Genomic DNA, 22,021 nt, shown 5'->3' on the forward strand with positions numbered 1-22,021 from the left:
GTGCCGCCACTGCGCTGAAATGGTACTCATAACAATTCTTTAAGGTTGGCAGGTCTGCGATAGGCTGGCTGATACTGTACTTCAATGGCAGTTACACAGACAGAGATATTTAAATTGTTGTCAGTCAATCCATATTATTAACCTGTTTTTCTCTCTCCTCCTCTTCCTCCTCTTCTACAGTGGACCTAGGCTCCTTATCATGGGACGACCTGGAGAACGACCTGCCAGACGAGCTGATCCCCAACGGAGGCTCTGGCCTGGGGGGTATGATGGGTGGCGCCATGTCCTCCAATGGGGGTAACACCAACCCTGGGGGTCCTGGACCTCTGGGCTCCATGGTCCCGGACGCAGTGGCCAAGCACAAGCAGCTGTCAGAGCTCCTCCGGGCGGGTAGCACCTCGGGTCTCACCGGGGGTGCTGGAGGAGGAACTCAGCCCGGCGTCATGGGGGGTCAGCTGGGTGCAGCACTTGGGAAGAGCGCCTTGGGTCAAGGGTCGCCGAAAGCGGGGACCGGACAGAACTTCAACCAGTCTCTGGGGGGCCACGCCGGGATGTTAGCCCAGGGTGGGCAGCACCAGCCGGGCCAGGTGATGAACGGAGGACTGGGGCTGGTTCCTGGAGGTGGACGAGGCCGGGGGCAGTACCAGGCTATGCAGGGGGCACCAGGAGGAGGAGCGGGCAGCTCGTTGGCAGAGACCCTCACACAGCAGGGCGGGCAGCAGATGGGCGCTGCCACCTTCAGCGCTGCGGCCGCCACCCAGCAGGCGGGCAACATGAACAAGGTGAGTCACGGATGAGAGACGTAGACAGACACACACACACACACACACACTGAGTCATAGAGAGGCATGTATGAAATGTGTGTCTGCGACAGAGAGAAAGAGAGGTCTTGAATGTGCCAAATGGTCAGAGAGAAGCGATATCTCTTTATAGCTCTGGTTTGTGTGTGTTGAATCATCATTTGTACAGGATCATCCATGCATTCTCAGCTTTGGTGCTAGTTGCTTTGGCACTTTGGCACTTTGGCACTTTGGCACTTTGGCACTGTGTAGAGCAGATCCATACTGATTGGGTGATAGCTCTCTGATACTGCTGGGTACTAAATCTGCCATGTTTGAGACTAATAAATGCCCTCCACAGAAGCCAAACCATTTTGAAAGATTCAGACACTTATGCCGCGTTCACGTCATGTCGGGAACTCGTAAATACGACCTTCCTACTGGGAAAATGCATGTGAACACCCCACCAACTCGTAATTACGACTAGGAAACTCGGGTATGATCTCTGGACCCCGATCTTTCCCACACGCTGAACTCTGATGCCACGCACCACTGAAAATAGCAACAAAAAGATTGTGTTCCTTCCGAGCACGTTAACGCTCCAAGTAGACAAGTCGTTCCTCCGATCACTCCGACATGAAGTGAACGCAGCATGAGCCATAGCCTGGTCCCAGATATGTTAGTCTTGTCTTGCCCCTTCCTATGGTCCCTAAACAGATCTGGGACCAGGCTCCACTTAGCCAGCCTCCCCTGTGCCTAGTTCTACTACACTAATGTCTGATGCTGCCTCTGATTGTGTTTGACACCAAGCCGGTGCTTAGGTTTTTACTGGGCTTAATTCACTGCTTAATTGCCCAATTAATGAGTGGTGAGAAGCACCGTAGCCTCTCGTTAAAACGCCTGGTCTTTGTTTCTAACGGGATGATACATTTCTAACAGCGCGCCACAGTGGCCTTGGAGGACTATAAAAACAGCTCTAACAATAGCACTGCAGACTCCTAACTGCTCTCTTTTTGCACAATGGGCTGTACAAGTGGCAAGCTGGTAGCCTATTGGCTTGAGTCAGTTTTTTAAAGACATTAGCCATTAGTTGGCAGCATTATTCAATTGCAAGCTCTGCCTACAGAATTAGAACTAGAATTCTAGTTCTACCAAACTGCTATGTACTGATCTTGAGTTAACATTATCATCTTCTGCTCAATCACTGTCTGTAGGGGATTCTAGAGTTGATTATAACAGTGTGTGTAGCGCTAGGTATAGTTTACCTAAGCCTCAGTGACATTGCTCTTATGTGGTTTCACAGGAAACCAATAGGAAACCATCCATTCTGCTTTCTAGTGAGCGTCTGTAACCACAACACAGAGAGGTGGTCTTAAAAGTGTTTATATTTACATTTTACATTTTAGTCATTTAGCAGACGCTCTTATCCAGAGTGACTTACAGTTAGTGAATATTTTTTTTATTTTTTATACTGGCCCCCGTGGGAATCGAACACACAACCCTGGCGTTGCAAACACCATGCTCTATCAACTGAGCTCTAGTGGCACAGTTAGCACTGCGATGCAGTGCCTTAGACCACTGCGCCACTCAGGAGCCCATTTGTGTGTTTACATGGAGACCAGTATGCTGAGAGAACCTGTAGTAGTTTGATTTGGGTGTGAGAGAGACTGGTAGAGGGGCTAGAGAGAGAGAGACTGAAAGAGAGCGTATTGGTGGTAGTTTAGTTGTTTTGGAGAGAGAGGCATAGAGAAAATGCGTCTTCATGGTGATGGTCTGGTCACTGAGTGCAGTGAGAAGAGGCAGCCAGGTGATGGTCTTTGTTATTGTGTGTGTGTGTGGTTTATTGTCTTTGCATTATCCGAGGTTGTAAATTATTTCTGGGCGCGTGTGTGATCCCAATCTTTTCCTCTTTCTCTGGCTCTCTGCCCTACCATTGGGCAGTAAATCACTTTATCAGACGCAGAATAAAGGGGTGAGTGTGAAAGGAGGAATGGAGAAGAGGGAGCGAGGGAGGGATAGAAAGAAAGGGGGTAATCTATGTGCAGGGCCAGACAAGCTAAATAAACTCCTCTGTGTCTCTTTTCTGGCAGTGGAGTGGCAAGAATCAAAGCAGAGCTGGCTGCTGTGATAAGTGTGTCAGAAAGAGGAGGAGGAGGTGTGTGTGGAGAGCATGGAGGGTACTTTTCAGTGCTTGTCTGTGTGGAGTTTGTCGGCGAGGGACAGAAAGATAGAGGGAGGTGAGGTGGGGGGGGACGACTCTCTTCAGCTGTGTGTGTGTGTTAAGCTGCTGGTTTCTGGTTGCCTCAGCTGGGTCTTTTTATCTGGTCTGCTGGAGCGCTGTCAACGGCCCGGGGGGGACGACTGTGCCTGGGGGAAGGAAGGATGGAGGGAGGGAAGGGGGATGTTGGGGGGGCTGGTGCCTGGTGTGGTTTAAGCCTGCCTGCTGCATGGGATCAGAGAGGGAGAAGGAGAGAGAAGGATAGAAGGGACTCTGAGGGAAGGAGGGATGTTGGGGCCTCTCTGGCTGAAGTGATTGCGGAAAGCGGATAGGAGAATTAGAAAAGAGAGAGCTGGGGTGATTGTAGATGGAGATGAAGGGATATGTTGGAGGGAGTGCTGAGGGAGAAAGTGGGAAGGAGGAGGAGGAGGGATGCAGTTAAGGCCCTCTGGCTCCTCAGCCTGCAGCTCAAACTCTGGCAGTTGTGGTGTGGGGCTATGTCTGAGCTTTGTTGGCACTAGCAGGGTTGTGGTGGGACCAAGTTGGCAGAGCTATAATGGCACCATGTACGAGCTGTGAATGGCGTAGACCTCACTGGGAGAGCTGCTTGTTGACAAATTGGTGCAGAATTGGAGAAGACAAATTGATGCTGGATGCTGGGAGCATTTTCCATGTTTTGAGACTTGGGTTTCTTGTGTGCTTGGCGAAATGGAATTGACACTTGATACATTTACATTTTGGTCATTTAGCTGAAGTTCTTATCCAGAGCGACTTAGTTACTAGCATGGACTGTGTTTTGAAATGCTTTTTTACAGATTTTTGTCTCTTTCCTCTTCCATTTTCTCCCCTCTCCATTTCTCTCCTTCCCCTCTCTCCTCTTCCTTCTTTCAGTTGGGCCTGGGCAGTAACGGTGGCAGTCCGTTTGGTGGTCAGTACGGCCAGGGGGGGCCAGGACAGGGGGTGAACCCCCAGCAGCTTCAGAACAAGGCAGCAGCCCTCACCGCTGTCACCAGCGTGCCAAACCTGGTGAGTCCTCCTGTCCACACACCTAGTCTGCCACCCTATTCCCTATAAAGTGCACTGCTTCTTTTGTTAAAGAGTGTTTCCCGTTGTCTCTGTATGTTATGTGCAAATGCCAAGGCTTTGCATCGATCCTGGAACCCTCTGATGTCAATGTAGTTAGGTACAATTAATTTGATGACTTAGACAAGGTTCTTAAGCATATTCCTCTTTTCTCCCCCCTTCCCCCTTCCCCCTCCATCCTCCACCCCTCTCCCTCCCCAGTCCCAGCAGCAGCCCGGGCAGCAGGTGCCATCGGTGGGCATGGTCCCCGTGCCTGGCAGTGTCTCCGTCTCTGGCCCCACGGCCGACCCGGAGAAGCGCAAACTGATCCAGCAGCAGCTGGTGCTTCTGCTCCACGCCCACAAGTGCCAGCGGCGCGAGCAGGCCAATGGGGAGGTGCGGGCCTGCGCCCTGCCACACTGCCGCACCATGAAGAACGTCCTCAACCACATGACCCACTGCCAGGCCGGCAAGTCCTGCCAGGGTGAGTACTAGAGGTGGGGGGGGTTGGGGAGAGGTTTGGCTAAGTGGAGGGGAAAGGGGTTTGGGTAAGGTCTGGCACTGTGGCTAATGGAGGGTAGGGGACACAGCCTCGGTGTAGAGTAGCCCCATGGCTGGTTCTTTGGGTCATTGAGGCCAGGGTTTCTCTCTCTCCCCCATCTCCATCACTCCTCCGTCCCTCCACTCTCCAAGGTGCTCCCAGTAACACAGAAGGCCAGACGCTCTCCTTCACTCCATATCGGTCACACCACGCATCTTTGCCAAATCTGGACACGCCACTGAGGATTTCCAGTTCTACACATCGAATGCTACTTTCCCACTCTTCTCTTTTCTCTCTTTCCCTCTCAATCCTTTTTCTTTTTCTCCCCGCTCTCTTTCTCTCTAGTTTTATTTTCTCTTTCATGGCTTTAATGAAAAATTCCCCTCCAGCCTCTCTCATTTATATCTGGCCCTGTATGCTGTCTGGTTGAAGTGTCATATGAAGCCAAACACTTGTGCATGCCGAGGCGTTAGTTCTTCGTGTCTCTGCCAGCTCATTTCCTTCGGCTACCCGCCACCCAAACAATCAGCAAGAACGTTCCTCTTTAGAGTAATTGTCCCCTTTCTCAGATTTTAAGTAAATGGAATTGTATTTTCTTAGGTGATTGTGGTGCTGGTGCTTGGATTGGCTTGTTTTGAGAATTCCACACAGAATCTAAGCAAACTGTTGCTAAGCTCCCCTTGCTATGATGGGGGTTGCATATTGAATCTGTAATAAGAAATTCATTTTGAGATATCTGAAAAAAATATTCATACTTTTCTACACCACTTCGAGCAATTTATTCATTTAGCTGTCACGTTCATGTATAGTTGCCTTTAGTTCTAGACTCCCTCTTCTCCTGCCCCAGGGCTTGCCCAGGGCTAGTGGCCTGGTTGGAGCAGCAGGCACATCAGTCAGGGTCAACTTCAGTTGGGCGAAAATGTTTTAAAACATTCTGAAATAGGGAGGTACTACTTGAATTTGTCCAATAAGAATGACCAGATTCTAGTTTACCGTTGCAAAACGTTTTGCTACGGTGTGCCCTACTGAACAGGATCCAGGGCTCTCTGTTAGCCAATTTGGTATCCCTGCACTTGAGAATAGAGGGAACCCCATATGTCTTGTACAAAACCAGGAGAAACATGTTTTGTTGTTTCTTGTTCTCTCCCTAATGAGGCCAACGATGAGGTACTGAATTTGCCCAAAATAGTTGTTGTTTTCTGTTGAACAGGGCCCTGGGCTCTATATTAGCCAGTTATCCAACACTGCCAGGAGAAACCCAATCTGGCAGGTACAGACTCCAGAACCAAAAAGAACATGTTGTTTTGGTTGTGGTGCTCTTCTGCCTCCCGAGGCCAAACGCAGTAGACCCTTCCCAGACTGAATTATCACTGTGAGAAGCCTGGTACGATAACCAGGCCTTTGGGGAGACTCCGATTTCTCCTCTCTATTTCTCTTTCTGCCGCGGAGTTAGAACAAGCCAAGACTTACTGTTTAAGGCCTTGCCTTGCGGCTCTGTGTTGCATTAGAGGGCCTGGGTGCTGTTGGCACTAATACACTCCTGCTCTCTTAAAGTGTATTTTGTACTCGTGTCACAGAGATATTATATGCTCCTCTTCCTGCTTAATGTAGAATATGAAAGTCTGGGGTTATATAAATATTGGTTATTGCTTTTTGTTTTTGGAGCCAGTGGTGGTCGTCTAACTTTGTCTTCCCTGTGCTCTTCAGTTTTCCCTCTGTAGTTGCTCACTGAAAACACAAAGATGGCGCCATACTGTATGGCCTCCATGTTGCGATCTCTAATCCAACTTTGCTATTTTGTGATTATTTTGGCTTTTACAGTGAGGGAACAAAGTATTTGATCCCCTGCTGATTTTGTACGTTTGCCCACTGACAAAGAAATGATCAGTCTATAATTTTAATGGTAGGTTTATTTGAACAGTGAGAGACAGAATAACAACACAAAAATCCAGAAAAATGCATGTCAAAAATGTCATAAATTGATTTGCATTTTAATGAGGGAAATAAGTGATTTGACCCCCTCTCAATCAGAAAGATTTCTGGCTCCCAGGTGTCTTTTATACAGGTAACGAGCTGAGATTAGGAGCACACTCTTAAAGGGAGTGCTCCTAATCTCAGCTTGTTACCTGTATAAAAGACACCTGTCCACAGAAGCAATCATTCAATCAGATTCCAAACTCTCCACCATGGCCAAGACCAAAGAGCTCTCCAAGGATGTCAGGGACAAGATTGTAGACCTACACAAGGCTGGAATGGGCTACAAGACCATCGCCAAGCAGCTTGGTGAGATGTGACAACAGTTGGTGCGATTATTCGCAAATGGAAGAAACACAAAATAACTGTCAATCTCCCTCGGCCTGGGGCTCCATGCAAGATCTCAACTCGTGGAGTTGCAATGATCATGAGAATGGTGAGGAATCAGCCCAGAACTACATGGGAGGATCTTGTCAATGATCTCAAGGCAACTGGGACCATAGTCACCAAGAAAACAATTGGTAACACACTACGCCGTGAAGGACTGAAATCCTGCAGCGCCCGCAAGGTCCCCCTGCTCAAGAAAGTACAAATACATGCCCGTCTGAAGTTTGCTAATGAACATCTGAATGATTCAGAGGAGAACTGGGTGAAAGTGTTGTGATCAGATGAGACCAAAATCGAGCTCTTTGGCATCAACTCAACTTGCCGTGTTTGGAGGAGGAGGAATGCTGCCTATGACCCCAAGGACACCATCCCCACCCTCAAACATGGAGGTGGAAACATTATGCTTTGGGGGTGTTTTTCTGCTAAGGGGACAGGACAACTTCACCGCATCAAAGGGACGATGGACGGGGCCATGTACCGTCAAATCTTGGGTGAGAACCTCCTTCCCTCAGCCAGGGCATTGAAAAGGGGTCGTGGATGGGTATTCCAGCATGACAATGACCAAAAACACACGGCCAAGGCAACAAAGGAGTGGCTCAAGAAGAAGCACATTAAGGTCCTGGAGTGGCCTAGCCAGTCTCCAGACCTTAATCCCATAGAAAATCTGTGGAGGGAGCTGAATGTTCGAGTTGCCAAACGTCAGCCTCGAAACCTTAATGACTTGGAGAAGATCTGCAAAGAGGAGTGGGACAAAATCCCTCCTGAGATGTGTGCAAGCCTGGTGGCCAACTACAAGAAACGTCTGACCTCTGTGATTGCCAACAAGTGTTTTGCCACCAAGTACTAAGTCATGTTTTGCAGAGGTCAGCACTGTGCACTGTGTCTCACTTTTTATTGATCTCTCTAAGGCTTTTGATACAGTTGATCATGCTATACTAAGGCAGAGATTGTTGAGTGTAGGTCTTTCGGAGCATGCAGTTGCATGGTTTGCTAACTATCTGTCTGATAGAACTCAGTGCACTCAATTTGATGGGCTTATGTCTGTTAAATTGTCTGTCCTGAATGGTGTGCCCCAGGGCTCTGTACTTGGTCCTCTCTTATTCACTATTTATATTAATGATTTAGACAAAAATGTCCAAAATGCACAACTTCATTTTTATGCTGATGATACTGTTATTTACTGTTGTGCCTCATCTCTTACAAAAGCTTTCCAGAACTTGCAAACTGCTTTTTATACTGTTCAACATACCTTGTGTCAATTGAAGCTTATCCTCAATACTGACAAAACTAAACTAATGGTGTTTTCTAATGCAAGAAATAGACCTCTGAACCTTTCACCTGTTACTACCTGTCAGGGCAAGGAGATTGAGGTTGTAACCTCATATAAATATCTTGGAATTCTAATTGATGACGGCCTCTCTTTTAAATTGCATATTCAACAACTTACAAAAAAATTGAAGCTGAAATTGGGATTTTATTTTAGGAATAAGGCCTGTTTTTCTTTTGAAGCCAGAAGGAGGCTAGTATCAGCTACATTTATGCCTTTACTAGACTATGGGGATATTTTATATATGAATGCTTCCGCTCAGTGTTTGAGATCAATTGACACTCTTTACCATGGTACTTTGAGATTTATTTTAAACTGCAAAACCCTTACGCACCACTGTACTTTGTATACCAGGGTTGGCTGGCCTTCTCTAGTCACTCGTAGGCTCAGTCACTGGTATACTTTTATTTACAAAGCCATTTTGGGTTTACTACCTTTTTATTTGGGCATTTTTATTGTTCAGAAATGTGGTGGGTACTCTCTTCGTTCACTGGACTTTATCCTGCTAACTGTTCCAAATGTCCGAACTGAATTTGGTAAAAGGTATTTTATGTACTCTGCGCCATCGTCTTGGAACACCTTACAAAATAATTTTAAACTGGAAGAACTTGTCCCGATTGGTGTTTTTAAATCTCTGATGAAGGATTTTGAGGCTGATTCCCTGACCTGTCAATGTTTTTAATTTGCTGTTTTTGATATTGTTATACTCTTGTGAATTCATGAATGGTTTTTACTAGATTATCAAATCAAATCAAATCAAATCAAATTTTATTGGTCACATGCGCCGAATACAACAGGTGCAGACATTACAGTGAAATGCTTACTTACAGCCCTTAACCAACAGTGCATTTATTTTAAACAAAAAAGTAAGAATAAAACAACAACAAAAAAGTGTTGAGAAAAAAAAGAGCAGAAGTAAAATAAAGTGACAGTAGGGAGGCTATATATACAATAGAATAAAGTGACAGTAGGGAGGCTATATATACACAGGGGGGGTACCGTTGCATAGTCAATGTGCGGGGCACCGGCTAGTTGAGGTAGTTGAGGTAATATGTACATGTGGGTAGAGTTAAAGTGACTATGCATAAATACTTAACAGAGTAGCAGCAGCGTAAAAGGATGGGGTGGGGGGGCAGTGCAAATAGTCCGGGTAGCCATGATTAGCTGTTCAGGAGTCTTATGGCTTGGGGGTAGAAGCTGTTGAGAAGTCTTTTGGACCTAGACTTGGCACTCCGGTACCGCTTGCCGTGCGGTAGCAGAGAGAACAGTCTATGACTAGGGTGGCTGGAGTCTTTGACAATTTTGAGGGCCTTCCTCTGACACCGCCTGGTATAGAGGTCCTGGATGGCAGGGAGCTTTGCCCCAGTGATGTACTGGGCCGTACGCACTACCCTCTGTAGTGCCTTGCGGTCAGAGGCCAAGCAGTTGCCATACCAGGCGGTGATGCAACCAGTCAGGATGCTCTCGATGGTGCAGCTGTAGAATTTTTTGAGGATCTGAGGACCCATGCCAAATCTTTTTAGTCTCCTGAGGGGGAATAGGCTTTGTCGTGCCCTCTTCACGACTGTCATGGTGTGTTTGGACCATGATAGTTCGTTGGTGATGTGGACACCAAGGAACTTGAAGCTCTCAACCTGTTCCACTACAGCCCCGTCGATGAGAATGGGGGCGTGCTCAGTCCTCTTTTTTTTCCTGTAGTCCACAATCATCTCCTTTGTCTTGGTCACGTTGAGGGAGAGGTTGTTGTCCTGGCACCACACGGACAGATCTCTGACCTCCTCCCTATAGGCTGTCTCATCGTTGTCGGTGATCAGGCCTACCACTGTTGTGTCGTCGGCAAACTTAATGATGGTGTTGGAGTCGTGCCTGGCCATGCAGTCATGGGTGAACAGAGAGTACAGGAGGGGACTGAGCACGCACCCCTGAGGGGCCCCCGTGTTGAGGATCAGTGTGGCAGATGTGTTGTTACCTACCCTTACCACCTGGGGGCGGCCCGTCAGGAAGTCCAGGATCCAGTTGCAGAGGGAGGTAGTTTTTCATGTTGTCTGTCTGTAATTTTTTTGTAATGACTTGGTGCTGCCTATCTTGGCCAGGACGCTCTTGAAAAAGAGATTTTAAATCTCAATGAGCCCTTCCTGGTTAAATAAAGGTTAAATAAAAAATAAATAAATAAATAAAATACTTATTTCCCTCATTTAAAATGCAAATCAATTTGTAAGAAATTTTACATGTGTTTTTCTGGATTTTTTTGTTGTTATTGTCTCTCACTGTTCAAATAAACCTACCATTAAAATTATAGACTGATCATTTCTTTGTCAGTGGGCAAACATACAAAATCAGCAGGGGATTAAATACTTTTTTCCCTCACTGTATTTGTAATTTATTTTCACAATGTATCAGCTATAATTTCTTATAACCGACAATAACTTTTGAACATCAGATCGGTAGTTATTTACGCCAATTCTGGCTTCAACTTCGACTCATCTGCCCTGGACTCTTTCTGTAATTCCGACCCAATCTTCGGGGTATCCAAGAGAAAACGCAGGCATTACAGAGGCAAGAGGGGGGGGGGAGTCCTTGCGCGATTAAGGCGAAAGGAAAACCGTCCCCCTCTTCCCTCCATTCTATTGGCCAATGTACAGTCACTTGTTAATAAGATGGATGACCTCCGATCACGGCTTTGCTACCAACGGGACTATCTTAATTGCAATATTTTTGAAACCTTGCTTTCGGAGTCAGGAAAATCGAGAGGGGGAGGGGTTTGCGTCTTCATCAACAACAAATGTTGTGCCAACTCGAGTGCAGTGGAAGTCTTGACCCATTGTTCACCTGTCTTGGAATACCTGATGGTCAAATGCCGATCCTTCTACCTCCCAAGAGTTTTCAGCTGTTATTGTGACTGTTGTATACATTCCACCTCAAAACAAGTAAAATAACAAGCTGGAACCTAACGAACTATATGAGGCTATAAACAAGCAGGAAAACTTGCACCCGGATGCTGCTTTCCTTGTTGCCGGCGTTTTCTTGGGGGATTTTTTTTATTCTGTGTCATTAAGACACATGATGCCCAACTTCCTTCAACACGTCTCCTTCGCCACTAGGGGCAATACAGTCCTAGACTACAAGGCCCTCCCTCGTCCCCCATTCAGCAAATCAGGTTGACTTCGTATTCCTGCTTCCTGTTTACAAGCAGAAGCTCAAAGTACCCATGACTCGCTCCGTTGAGAAATTGTCATCAGAATCAGAGATTATGCTACAGGACTGCTTTGCTAGGAATATGTTACGAGACTCTGCCAATAACATCAACGAGCTAACCACCTCCGTCACTGGCTTCATTAGGAAATGCATCGGCGACATTGTCCCCACAGTGAAGGTTCGCTGCTTCCCCAATCAAAGGCCTTGGAATAACACAGAGGTTGGCGCTAAGCTAAAGGTAAGGGATATCGCAGACGACCTGAGGACAGGAACAAGTACAAGAAGTCCCTCAAGGACCTCCACCGAGTCATCAAGCGAGTTAAAGGACAATATAAGAATAAGGTGGAATCATATTACACAGGCTCCGACGCCCGCCGCATGTGTCATTACGGATTACAAAGGAAGACCCAGCCGTGATCTATCCAACGATGCCTCTCTCTACCAGAAGATATAACACCATGCCGTGCGTGAGGGCCCCCACCGACCCAGAGGACTGGGTGATCTCGATCTCCGAGGTTGACGTGAGTAAGGGCTTTAATCAGGGCAACGCTTGCAAGGCAGGACAGTATTCCAGGGCATGTTGTCAGAGAATGCACTGAACAGCTGGCAGGCATATTCACTGTCATTTTCAACCTCTCCTTGTCCCAGTCTGTAATCCCCACATGTCTTATGCTGACCAGCATCATTCCTGTTCCTAAGAGTTCTAAGGCTTCATGCCACAATGACTACCGCCCTGTAGCACTCACATATGTAATCATGAAGTGCTTTGAAAGGCTGGTTATGGCACACCAACTCCATCATCCCAGACACCTTAGACCCACTCCAATTTGCATAGACGCAATCTCATTGCACTCCACACTGCCCTCAACCACCTACATAAAAGGAATACCTATGTGAGAATGCTGTTCATTGACTACAGTTTTGCGTTAAACACCATTGTTCCCTCCAGCTCGTCACCAATCTTAGGACACTAGGACTGAACACCTCCCTCTGCAACTGGATCTTTTACTACCTGACGGGCTGATCCCAGGTGGTGAGGGTAGGCAACATCACCTCCGCCACGCTGACCCTCAACACGGGGGCCCCGCAGGGGTGTGGGCTTAGTCCCATACTGTACTCCCTGTTCACCCACGACTGCATGGCCACGAATGGCTCCAACTCAATCATCAAGTTTGCTGACGACACGACGGTGGTAGGCCAGATCACCTGCGATGATGAGACAGCCTAAAAGGGAGGAGGTCAGTGACCTGGCAGTGTGGTGCCGGACAACAACCTCTACCTCAACGTCAGTAAGACCAAGGAGCTGATCGTGGACTACAGGAAACAGGTGGGCGAGCACGCCCCCACCCACATCGACGGGGCTGCAGTTGAGCGGGTCGAGAGCTTAAAGATCCTCTGTGTCCAAATCACTAAGGACTTAAAATGGTCCACGCACACAATTGTGAAGAAGGCGCGACAGCGCGTCTTATCCCTCAGGAGGTTGAAACAGTTTGGCATGGGCCTTCAAAATCCTAAAGAAAGTTCTACATCTGCACCATTGAGAGCATCTTAATTGGCTGCTTCACTGCTTGGTGTGGCAACCGCACCGCCCTCGATCGCATGGCGCTACAGAGGGTGGTGTGAAAGGAAGGCCCGGAAAATCGTTAGAGTCCAGTAGGGCTGACCAATTTAATCAACTGGTCGATTGTTTGGTCGATATGCTGTTGGTCGACCGATATTTTATTAGTCGAGCAGTGGCAAATATATATTAAATATGTTATGGCACACGAGACACCGGTCTGATTCACGCCTGTCTGAGTGGACTAATCCATTGCGGAGGCACACCAGTAGTACAATGTTTGTTTGGTTACGGTAATTTTTGTTAATGCATTCAATATATTATTACAGTTTTACCATTGTCATTGTAGGAGTGGACATGTTGTTTGCAGACAGCACAACCTAGGCTACACTTGTTAGAAAAGTTTTGGTTTATTTAATTTATTTTACAAGTTGTCCATTTATTCATTGTCTTTTGTTTGGAGCGCTCCTGTCAATCTCGAGTAAGGACACGCAAGTGATTACGCATAGAAGTAGGCCTAGGCTACCTGGCCTGTGTGCAAATGTGATACTATTTCTGATTGTCTTAACTCAACATCACTGTGGAGCTTCTCAAATGATTTTTTTCTTCGCCTCAAACAGCAAGTAAACAACGTCTGTTTTTACATCCATTGAGAATGACAATGGTTCCTCAAAGTAGCCTATTTGAAAAATCTTTCTAGCTCTCTTCCTTTCCGGTGGAAACATCATAAAAAAGCCATACCTGATTACTTCTTATCCCTTGCGCAAATAGCCTACAGCTGTGTCTGTCAATGGCTCACTGGCGCGGAAACTCTGAAGGCCCAGAATATTTTATACAATGTTGCAAGTTTGCTAGCACGAGCTTCAGCCGGACCAAGTTAATAGTTGATACAATGTTTGAAGTTTCTGGCTACGCATAGCCTGTCTGCAAATGTGATTTATAGGATTTGTATTTTTATCAGGATTTTTTTCTAACTGCAGGCTACAATGTTTTATTTTTTGTCTTTATGTAGGCTATTTTTACATATTGGTAATAGAAGTTACTTTTAGATTTGTATCACTTTAATTTAGATAGAATTATGAATAACCGAATTACATTGATTTTGAGATATGAAGACTTTATTATAACTAAAATGAAACTGTTCCACGAAAATGCGCATATAAAAATCATAACTGGCAAATGGTACAATAACGTGGCACTCCAAATGGAAAAGTTGGTGTGGCCTATTACCGGAAACTTCAGGAACGTAACGGCAGAATCTGCGAAGGCCACAGCGGGAGGAGGGGGGTTGGGTCGGGTACCGTTTATTTTTTTTTTTTCTACTTCTGGTTTGGCTATATTGATCTCTGGCTCCCTCCTTTAGTAATTTGTGTGTCTTCATTTTTAATCGCAGTGCTTAAAGCATCAGACAAGCTCAGTAGCCTACATATAGTTGATGTTATTCAAACATAGGGTGTGTCTATACAGTGCATTCGGAAAGTATTCAGACCCCTTCACTTTTTCCACATTTTGTTACGTTATAGCCTTATTCTAAAATGCATACAATTATTTTCTTCCTCAGTCTACACACAATACCCCATAATGACAAAGCGAAAACTGTTTTTTTGAAATATTTGCAAATGTACATAAGTATTCAGACCCTTTGCTATGAGACTCGAAATTGAGCTCAGTTGCATCCTGTTTCCATTGATCATCCTTGAGATGTTTCTACAACTTGATTGGAGTCCATCTGTGGTAAATTCAATTGATTGGACATGATTTGGAAAGGCACACACCTGTCTATATAATGTTCCACATTTGACAGTGCATGTCAGAACTCCAGAGTTCCACTGTGGAGATGGAACAACCTTCCAGAAGGACAACCATCTCTGCAGCGCTCCACCAATCAGTCCTTTATGGTAGAGTGGCCAGACGGAAGCTACTCATCAGTCTGATGAAACCAAGTTTGAACTCTTTGGCCTGAATGCCAAGCGCCACATCTGGAAGAAAGCTGGCACCATCCCTACGGTGAAGCATGGTGGTGGCAGCATCATGCTGTGGGGATGTTTTTCAGCGGCAGGTACTGGGAGACTAGTCAGGATCGAGGGAAAGATGAACGGAGCAAAGTACAGAGAGATCCTTGATGAAAACCTGCTCCAGAGCGCTCAGGACCTCAGACTGTGGTGAAGGTTCATCTTCCAACAGGACAACGACCCTAAGCACACAGCCAAGACAACGCAGGAGTGGCTTCGGAACAAGTCTCTGAATGTCCTTGAGTGGCCTGGACTTGAACCCGATCAAACATCTCTGGAGAGAAAATAGCTGTGCAACAACGCTCCCCATCCAACCTGACAGTTTGAGAGCATCTGCAGAGAAGAATGGGAGAAACTCCCAAAATCCAGGTGTGCAAAGCTTGTAGCGTCATACCCAAGAAGACTCAAGGCTGTAATCGCTGCCAAAGGTGCTACAACAAAGTACTGAGTAAAGGGTCTGAATACTTATGTAAATGTGATATTTCAAATTTTTTTATTTCAAACTGTTTTTGCTTTGTCATTATGGTTTGCTTTGTCTAGTTTATCAATTTTAGAATAAGGCTATAACGTAACAAAATGTGGAAAAAGTCAAGGGCTCTGAATACTTTCCGAATGCAATGTATATGGAAAGATACACGTTTTAACATTTCGAAAGAACAGACGACTCTTGGTCAACCAAGATTTTCTTTAGTCGGGACAGCCCTAGATTCCAGCCACACAAGCCATAGACTGTTCTCTCTGCTTCCGCACGGCAAGCGGTACCGGTGCATCAAGTCTGACACCAACAGGCTCCTGAACATATTCAATCCCTAAGACATAAGGCTTCTAAATAGCTAACAAAATGGCTACGCGGATTATCTGAGTTGACTATTGTATGTGTGGAGGATTTCTTTGGCGCTGTCTCCATGTACAATCACAGGACTCTACACGCACACTGACATTCCAACACATACACTCCATTTGCTCATACACATAACATGCTCACACAATTATACTGACTCTACACAAACACACACCCACACTCACATACAATCATCATATATGCTGCTGCTACTCTGTTTATCATATATCCTGATGGCTAGTGACCTATATATCTACTGCTATCACTCCAGTATCCCTGCACATTGTAAATATAATATTCTTACATACACTAGATGGTCATAAGTATGTGGACACCCCTTCAAATTAGTGGATTCGGCTATTTCAGCCACACCCGTTGCTTACAGGTGTATAAGATCGAGCACACAGCCATGCAATCTCCATATTCTAACATTGGCAGTAGAATTGCCCGTAATGAAGAGCTCAGTGACTTTCAACGTGGCACCGTCATAGGATGCCACCTTTCCAACAAGTCAGATCATCACATTTCTGCCCTGCTAGAGCTGCCACGGTCAACTGTTAAGTGCTGTGAAATGGAAACGTCTAGGAGCAACAACGGCTCAGCTGCGAAGTGGTAGGCCACACAAGCTCACAGAACGGGACTGCCGATTTACAACTGCGACCTGGCCAAGATAAAGCAAAGCAGTGCGATTAAAAACAACAACACATAGTTACACATGGGATAAAACAAAACATACAGTCAATAACACAATAGAAAATCTATATACAGTGTGTGCAAATGTAGTAAGTTATGGAGGTAAGGCAATAAATAGGCCATAGTGCAAAATAATTACAATTTAGTATTAACACTGGAATGATAGATGTGCAGAAGATGATGTGCAAATAGAGATACTGGGATGCAAATTAGCAAAATAAATAACAATGAGGTAGTTGGGTGGGCTAATTACAGATGGGCTGTGTACAGGTGCAGTGATCGGTAAGCTGCTCTGACAACTGATGCTTAAAGTTAGTGAGGGAGATAAGTCTCCAGCTTCAGAGATTTTTGCAGTTCGTTCCAGTCATTCGCAGCAGAGAACTGGAAGGAATGGCGGCCAAAGGAGGTGTTGGCTTTGGGGATGACCAGTGAGATATACCTGCTGGAGCGCATACTACGGGTGGGTGTTGCTATGGTGGCCAATGAGCTAAGATAAAGCGGGGATTTGCCTAGCAGTGATTTATAGATGACCTGGAGCCAGTGGGTTTGGCGACGAATATGTAGTGAGGGCCAGCCAACGAGAGCGTACAGGTCACAATGGTGGGTAGTATATGGGGCTTTGGTGACAAAACGGATGGCACTGTGAAAGACTGCATCCAATGTTACGTGCTGAAGCGCGCAGCACGTAAAAATCATCTGTACTCGGTTGCAACACTCACTACCAAGTTCCAAACTCTTTTTTTCTTCTTTGTTTTATGTGTTTTTGTTCTACCTTGTTATTTTTAGTATTACATTGTTATTGATTACTGCATTGTTGGGTTTAGTGCTTGCAAGGCATCTCACTGTACTTGTGCACGTGACATTAAACCTGTGTTACAGGTGGTCTAACGCTGTGTTCCTTCTGCTCTTCTGTTCCCCTCTTTAGTGGCTCACTGTGCGTCGTCCAGACAGATCATCTCACACTGGAAGAACTGTACGCGGCACGACTGTCCTGTCTGCCTGCCGCTTAAGAACGCCAGCGACAAGAAGAACCAGCAACGTGAGTAGTACACACACACTGATCTAGGATCAGTTTACTTGCTCCCCATATATCAACCATTAGGGTGAAAACCCAAAACTTAACTTAGATCAGTAACTAGAGATCACCTCATCCTACTCCATGAGTACTTCATCATCCATAAGACAGCGCCACCTGTAGGATATTTATATACCAGGCGTGTGTTTCACTAGCCTGGTCTTAGATATGTTTGTGCTGTCTTGCCAATGACCATAGATCTTGACAAGACGGCACAAACAGATCTGGGACCAGGCTAGCGCTCGATGAGCAAGAGTGGACTCCTGCTGGGCTTGTAATCCGAGACGCAGGAGGGATAGGAGGAGAGGAGAGGAGGAAGGGGTTGAAGGGAGGCATGGAGGGTGTGTGGGTGTCCTGCCGTGCGATTGGCTGGTGGGCTGATGATTCATTTAAACCCCCCACCACCACCGTGCTGAGATGACTGCCTGCCTCCGTGGATGCTTTTTTCTCTCTGCTTTCTTGTTCTCTCACTCTAATTGCTCCCTCTCTTTTTCTCTCCCTCTTTCTCCATCTCCTTGCCTTACTCTACTTTCTTGTTTTTTCCCCTTGCTCTTTTACTCTTTCTTTCTCTCTCTCTCTGCTCTCTTTCTCCGCTTGCTCATTCTCTCTCCCTCTGCTCAGCATCTTTCATCACTCTGTTCTTCAGAGAGTTTGTTTCTCTCTGTCTGATTCGCATGCTGGAAAGCACAATGGCACCACTGACTTTACTCCTGCCAGTGTAAATGGCAAGCAGCGTTTCTGTTCGGTCTCCTCTGATTTTTAGTCTTAGGGTGCGTCCCAAATTGCACCCTATTCCCTACATAGTGCACTGTGGGTCCTGGTCTAAAGTAGTGCAATATAGGGAATAGGGTGCCATTTGGCATGCAGACTTAGAGTAGTATGTTGGCTGAACTCTATTTAATATGCGGATTGTACACATGTAATACCCCTGAAGGAATTTCTACAGCTCTTGTGTGTCACAATGTGGTTGAACCACTAAGATTAGAACCATATCTGCTGTTTCACACGGTTATCCCATAGCAAGTAAAGTTTCAAGAATGTCCTCTTGGAGGACAATAAATATCAATCAATCAAGTTATGAAAGCTTTGTGTGTGTGTGTGTGTTCTGATTGTGTGTATACATGAATGTGTGCGTACATGACCGTGGGTATATTGGAGTTTGATTACATTGTATAGGACTATAGCTAACAGCATATGTTTATCAAAGTCAAATCAATCAAAATCAACGTAAACCAGAATCTCTCTCCCTCCTCCTCCAGCCTTGCTGAGTTCCCCCAACGCTGCCCTCCAGAACTCCCTGGCCTCTGTGGTCTCTGGCCCCCCCAGCACCCCCTCCCTCAACACCCCCACCCCCATTGATCCCTCCTCCATGCAGAGGGCCTACGCCGCCCTGGGCCTGCCCTACAGTAACCAGACCCCCACCCCCGGACAGACCCCCCCAGGGGGACAGAACGCTACCCAAGGGCAGCATCCACAGCAGATGAGACCCATCAATGCACTAGGTAAAGAGGGGTTTTGTTGTGTGTTAGCCATGTATAGCAGGGCTGTGTTCATTAGGACACTTAACAGAAGACATTTGGAAACGTTTTGAAATGGGAATTAGTGTTTTATTGGACCAGTTCAGGTGGTCCCGCCCTGTTTCAATCAATTTTCTGTTTGCTGCCTAATGAGCACGACCCAAGGTGTGTCAGTTTGGGATAAGTGTTTGATTAAGGGACCATGGTTTAGTCAGTCTCCATTGGACCTTGCTCAACAGGTTTTATTGTTTAGTTAACCGTCTAGTAACAGTTTCTACTTAATTTAACTGCGTAAACATTAAAGCGTGTGTGTGCTTCTGTCTTGTGTGTGGCGCGACGTGTGTGTAATACAATCTTAACTTGCATCTAGACACACATACAGATTCTAACGTGCCGTGTCGCTGTTTCTCCAGGTAACCAGATGGCGATGGGGGGCGGGGCGATGGGCGTGGCCTCATCAGATCAGACCAACCTGCACTCGGACTCTCCCAACAAGTGAGTCTCAGCAAACATATGTAATGCCTTGGAGCTGTGCCAAGGAATCAATTGATTGAATTGAAGTGGTTATTCAACAAACTATTGCTTTAGCTGAGAGTAAATAGATCAAGTGACTGAAACTGCAAGTAAAACACAAAAGAAGGCATATAGCACGATCATGGATAATAAGTTAATTGGCCCCACTTAGCTGTATTGAAGAACCTCTCACATAGGTTTCCATATGAATTGACTTGTTGACACAGCACCAGACTTAACTGAATTGTAACTTCTCATGAGTTTATGTTCAGGCCTATGTAAAATGTTTTCCCTTGTCCTAATCTCACCCTCTCCTCTCCTCCCCCTCTCAGTCAGCTGCTGTCCGACGGGTCAGGTGTTGGCTCCATGGGGGGTAGCCTGCCCACCGCCGCCCCCCTCTCAGCCACGGGAGTCAGGAAGACCTGGCATGAACACGTCACTCAGGACCTCCGCAACCACCTCGTCCACAAACTGTACGTCCAGATGGCTGCAGTGGGAAAACGACCATAGAAAACCGTTAAAATACTCTTATCTCAATGGAATATTAAACACAAGTCTCACAGAGCCGTGGTTCAGTTCCAAAGCAGTGGTTTTGTATTGTGACTCACCGGAAGCCTTTAGATTTTTTTATCGTCACCCACCACACAAACAGAACTTCCTAGCCATAACAACTCGCATCCACTTTTATCAGAAGCTCAGTAATGAGAAAGTCATGTTCTTATTAAGGCTACATAAGCAGTGAATCACTTGAAAATAGTCTAGAGACTCTGAGTCTTTCCCATATTCATTAGTTTGTTTATTCATTGCCTCTTCTCTCTCCCTCCCCCTCTCCTTCTCTCTGTCTAGAGTACAAGCCATTTTCCCCACCCCAGATCCGGCCGCTCTAAAGGACAGGCGGATGGAGAACCTGGTGGCATACGCTAGGAAGGTGGAGGGGGACATGTACGAGTCTGCCAACAGCAGGGTACGAGAGCTAGGAAGGTGGAAGGGGACATGTACAGTGCATTCGGAAAGTATTCAGACCCCTTGACTTTTTCCACATTTTGCTACGTTACAGCCTTATTCTAAAATTGATTAAATTGTTGGTTTTTCCTCAACAATCTACACACAATACCCCATAATGACAAGGCAAAAAAAGGTTTTTAGAAAATAATACATTTACATAAGTATTCAGACCCTTTACTCAGTACTTTGTTGAAGCACCTTTGGCAGCGATTACAGCCTTGAGTCTTCTTGGGAATTACGCTACAAGCTTGGCACACCTGTATTTGGGGAGTTTCTCCCATTCTTATCTGCAGATCCCATCGAGCTTTGTCAGGTTGGATGGGGAGCGTCGCTGCACAGCCATTTTCAGGTCTCTCCAGAGATGTTCGATCGGGTTCAAGTCTGGGCTCTGGCTGGGCCACTCAAGGACATTCAGAGACTTGTCCTGAAGCCACTCCTGCGTTGTGTTGGCTGTGTGCTTAGGGTCGTTGTCCTGTTGGAAGGTGAACCTTCGCCCCAGTCTGAGGTCCTGAGCGCTTTGGAGCAGGTTTTCATCAAGGATATCTCTCTGTACTTTGCCCCGTTCATCTTTTCCTCGACCCTGACTGGTCTCCCAGTCCCTGCCGCTTAAAAACATCCCCACAGCATGATGCTGCCACCACCATGCTTCACTGTAAGAATGGTGCCAGGTTTCCTCCAGATGTGACACTTGGCATTCAGGCCAAAGAGTTCAATCTTGGTTTCATCAGACCAGAGACTCTTGTTTTTCATGGTCAGAGTCCTTTAGGTGCCTTTTTTAGTCCCGTGTAGCTCAGTTGGTAGAGCATGGCGTTTGCAACGCCAAGGTTGTGGGTTCGATTCCCACGGGGGGCCAGTATGAAAATGTATGCACTCACTAACTGTAAGTCGCTCTGGATAAGAGCGTCTGCTAAATGACTAAAATGTAAAATGTTTTGGGAAACTCCAAGCAGGCTGTCATGTGCGTTTTACTGAGGAGTGGCTTCAGTCTGTCCACTCTACTATAAAGGCCTGATTGGTGGAGTGCTGCACAGATGGTTGTCCTTCTGGAAGGTTCTCCCATCTCCACAGAGGAACTCTGGAGCTCTGTCAGAGTGACCATCGGGTTCTTGGTCACCTCCCTGACCAAGGGCCTTCTCCCCTGATTGCTCAGTTTGGCCGGGCAGCCAGCTCTAGGAAGAGTCTTAGTGGTTCCAAACTTCTTCCATTTAAGAATGATGGACGCCACTGTGTTCTTGCGGACCTTCAATGCTGCAGAAATTGTTTCGTACCCTTCCCCAGATCTATGCCTCGACACAATCCTGTCTCTGAGCTCTACGGACAATTC

At 46.3% G+C, this 22,021-nt stretch overlaps 1 protein-coding gene across 5 annotated transcripts in view; it reads left to right on the forward strand.

Annotated features, from left to right (window-relative positions):
- Nucleotides 1-22,021, forward strand: part of crebbpa (CREB binding protein a) — a 51,779-nt gene that overhangs the window by 11,135 nt on the left and 18,623 nt on the right. For all 5 annotated transcript variants that reach the window (XM_045211730.1, XM_041867218.2, XM_045211731.1 and 2 more), the window contains exons 2-9: nt 181-782; nt 3,889-4,023; nt 4,282-4,543; nt 17,513-17,626; nt 18,922-19,164; nt 19,593-19,674; nt 20,025-20,165; nt 20,539-20,656. In XM_045211730.1, the coding sequence (XP_045067665.1) occupies nt 181-782; nt 3,889-4,023; nt 4,282-4,543; nt 17,513-17,626; nt 18,922-19,164; nt 19,593-19,674; nt 20,025-20,165; nt 20,539-20,656 (1,697 nt within the window). The remainder of the gene's footprint in view (nt 1-180; nt 783-3,888; nt 4,024-4,281; nt 4,544-17,512; nt 17,627-18,921; nt 19,165-19,592; nt 19,675-20,024; nt 20,166-20,538; nt 20,657-22,021) is intronic.

The sequence above is a fragment of the Coregonus clupeaformis genome, chromosome 38 (assembly GCF_020615455.1).
Source record: "Coregonus clupeaformis isolate EN_2021a chromosome 38, ASM2061545v1, whole genome shotgun sequence".
Classification (NCBI taxonomy): domain Eukaryota; kingdom Metazoa; phylum Chordata; class Actinopteri; order Salmoniformes; family Salmonidae; genus Coregonus; species Coregonus clupeaformis.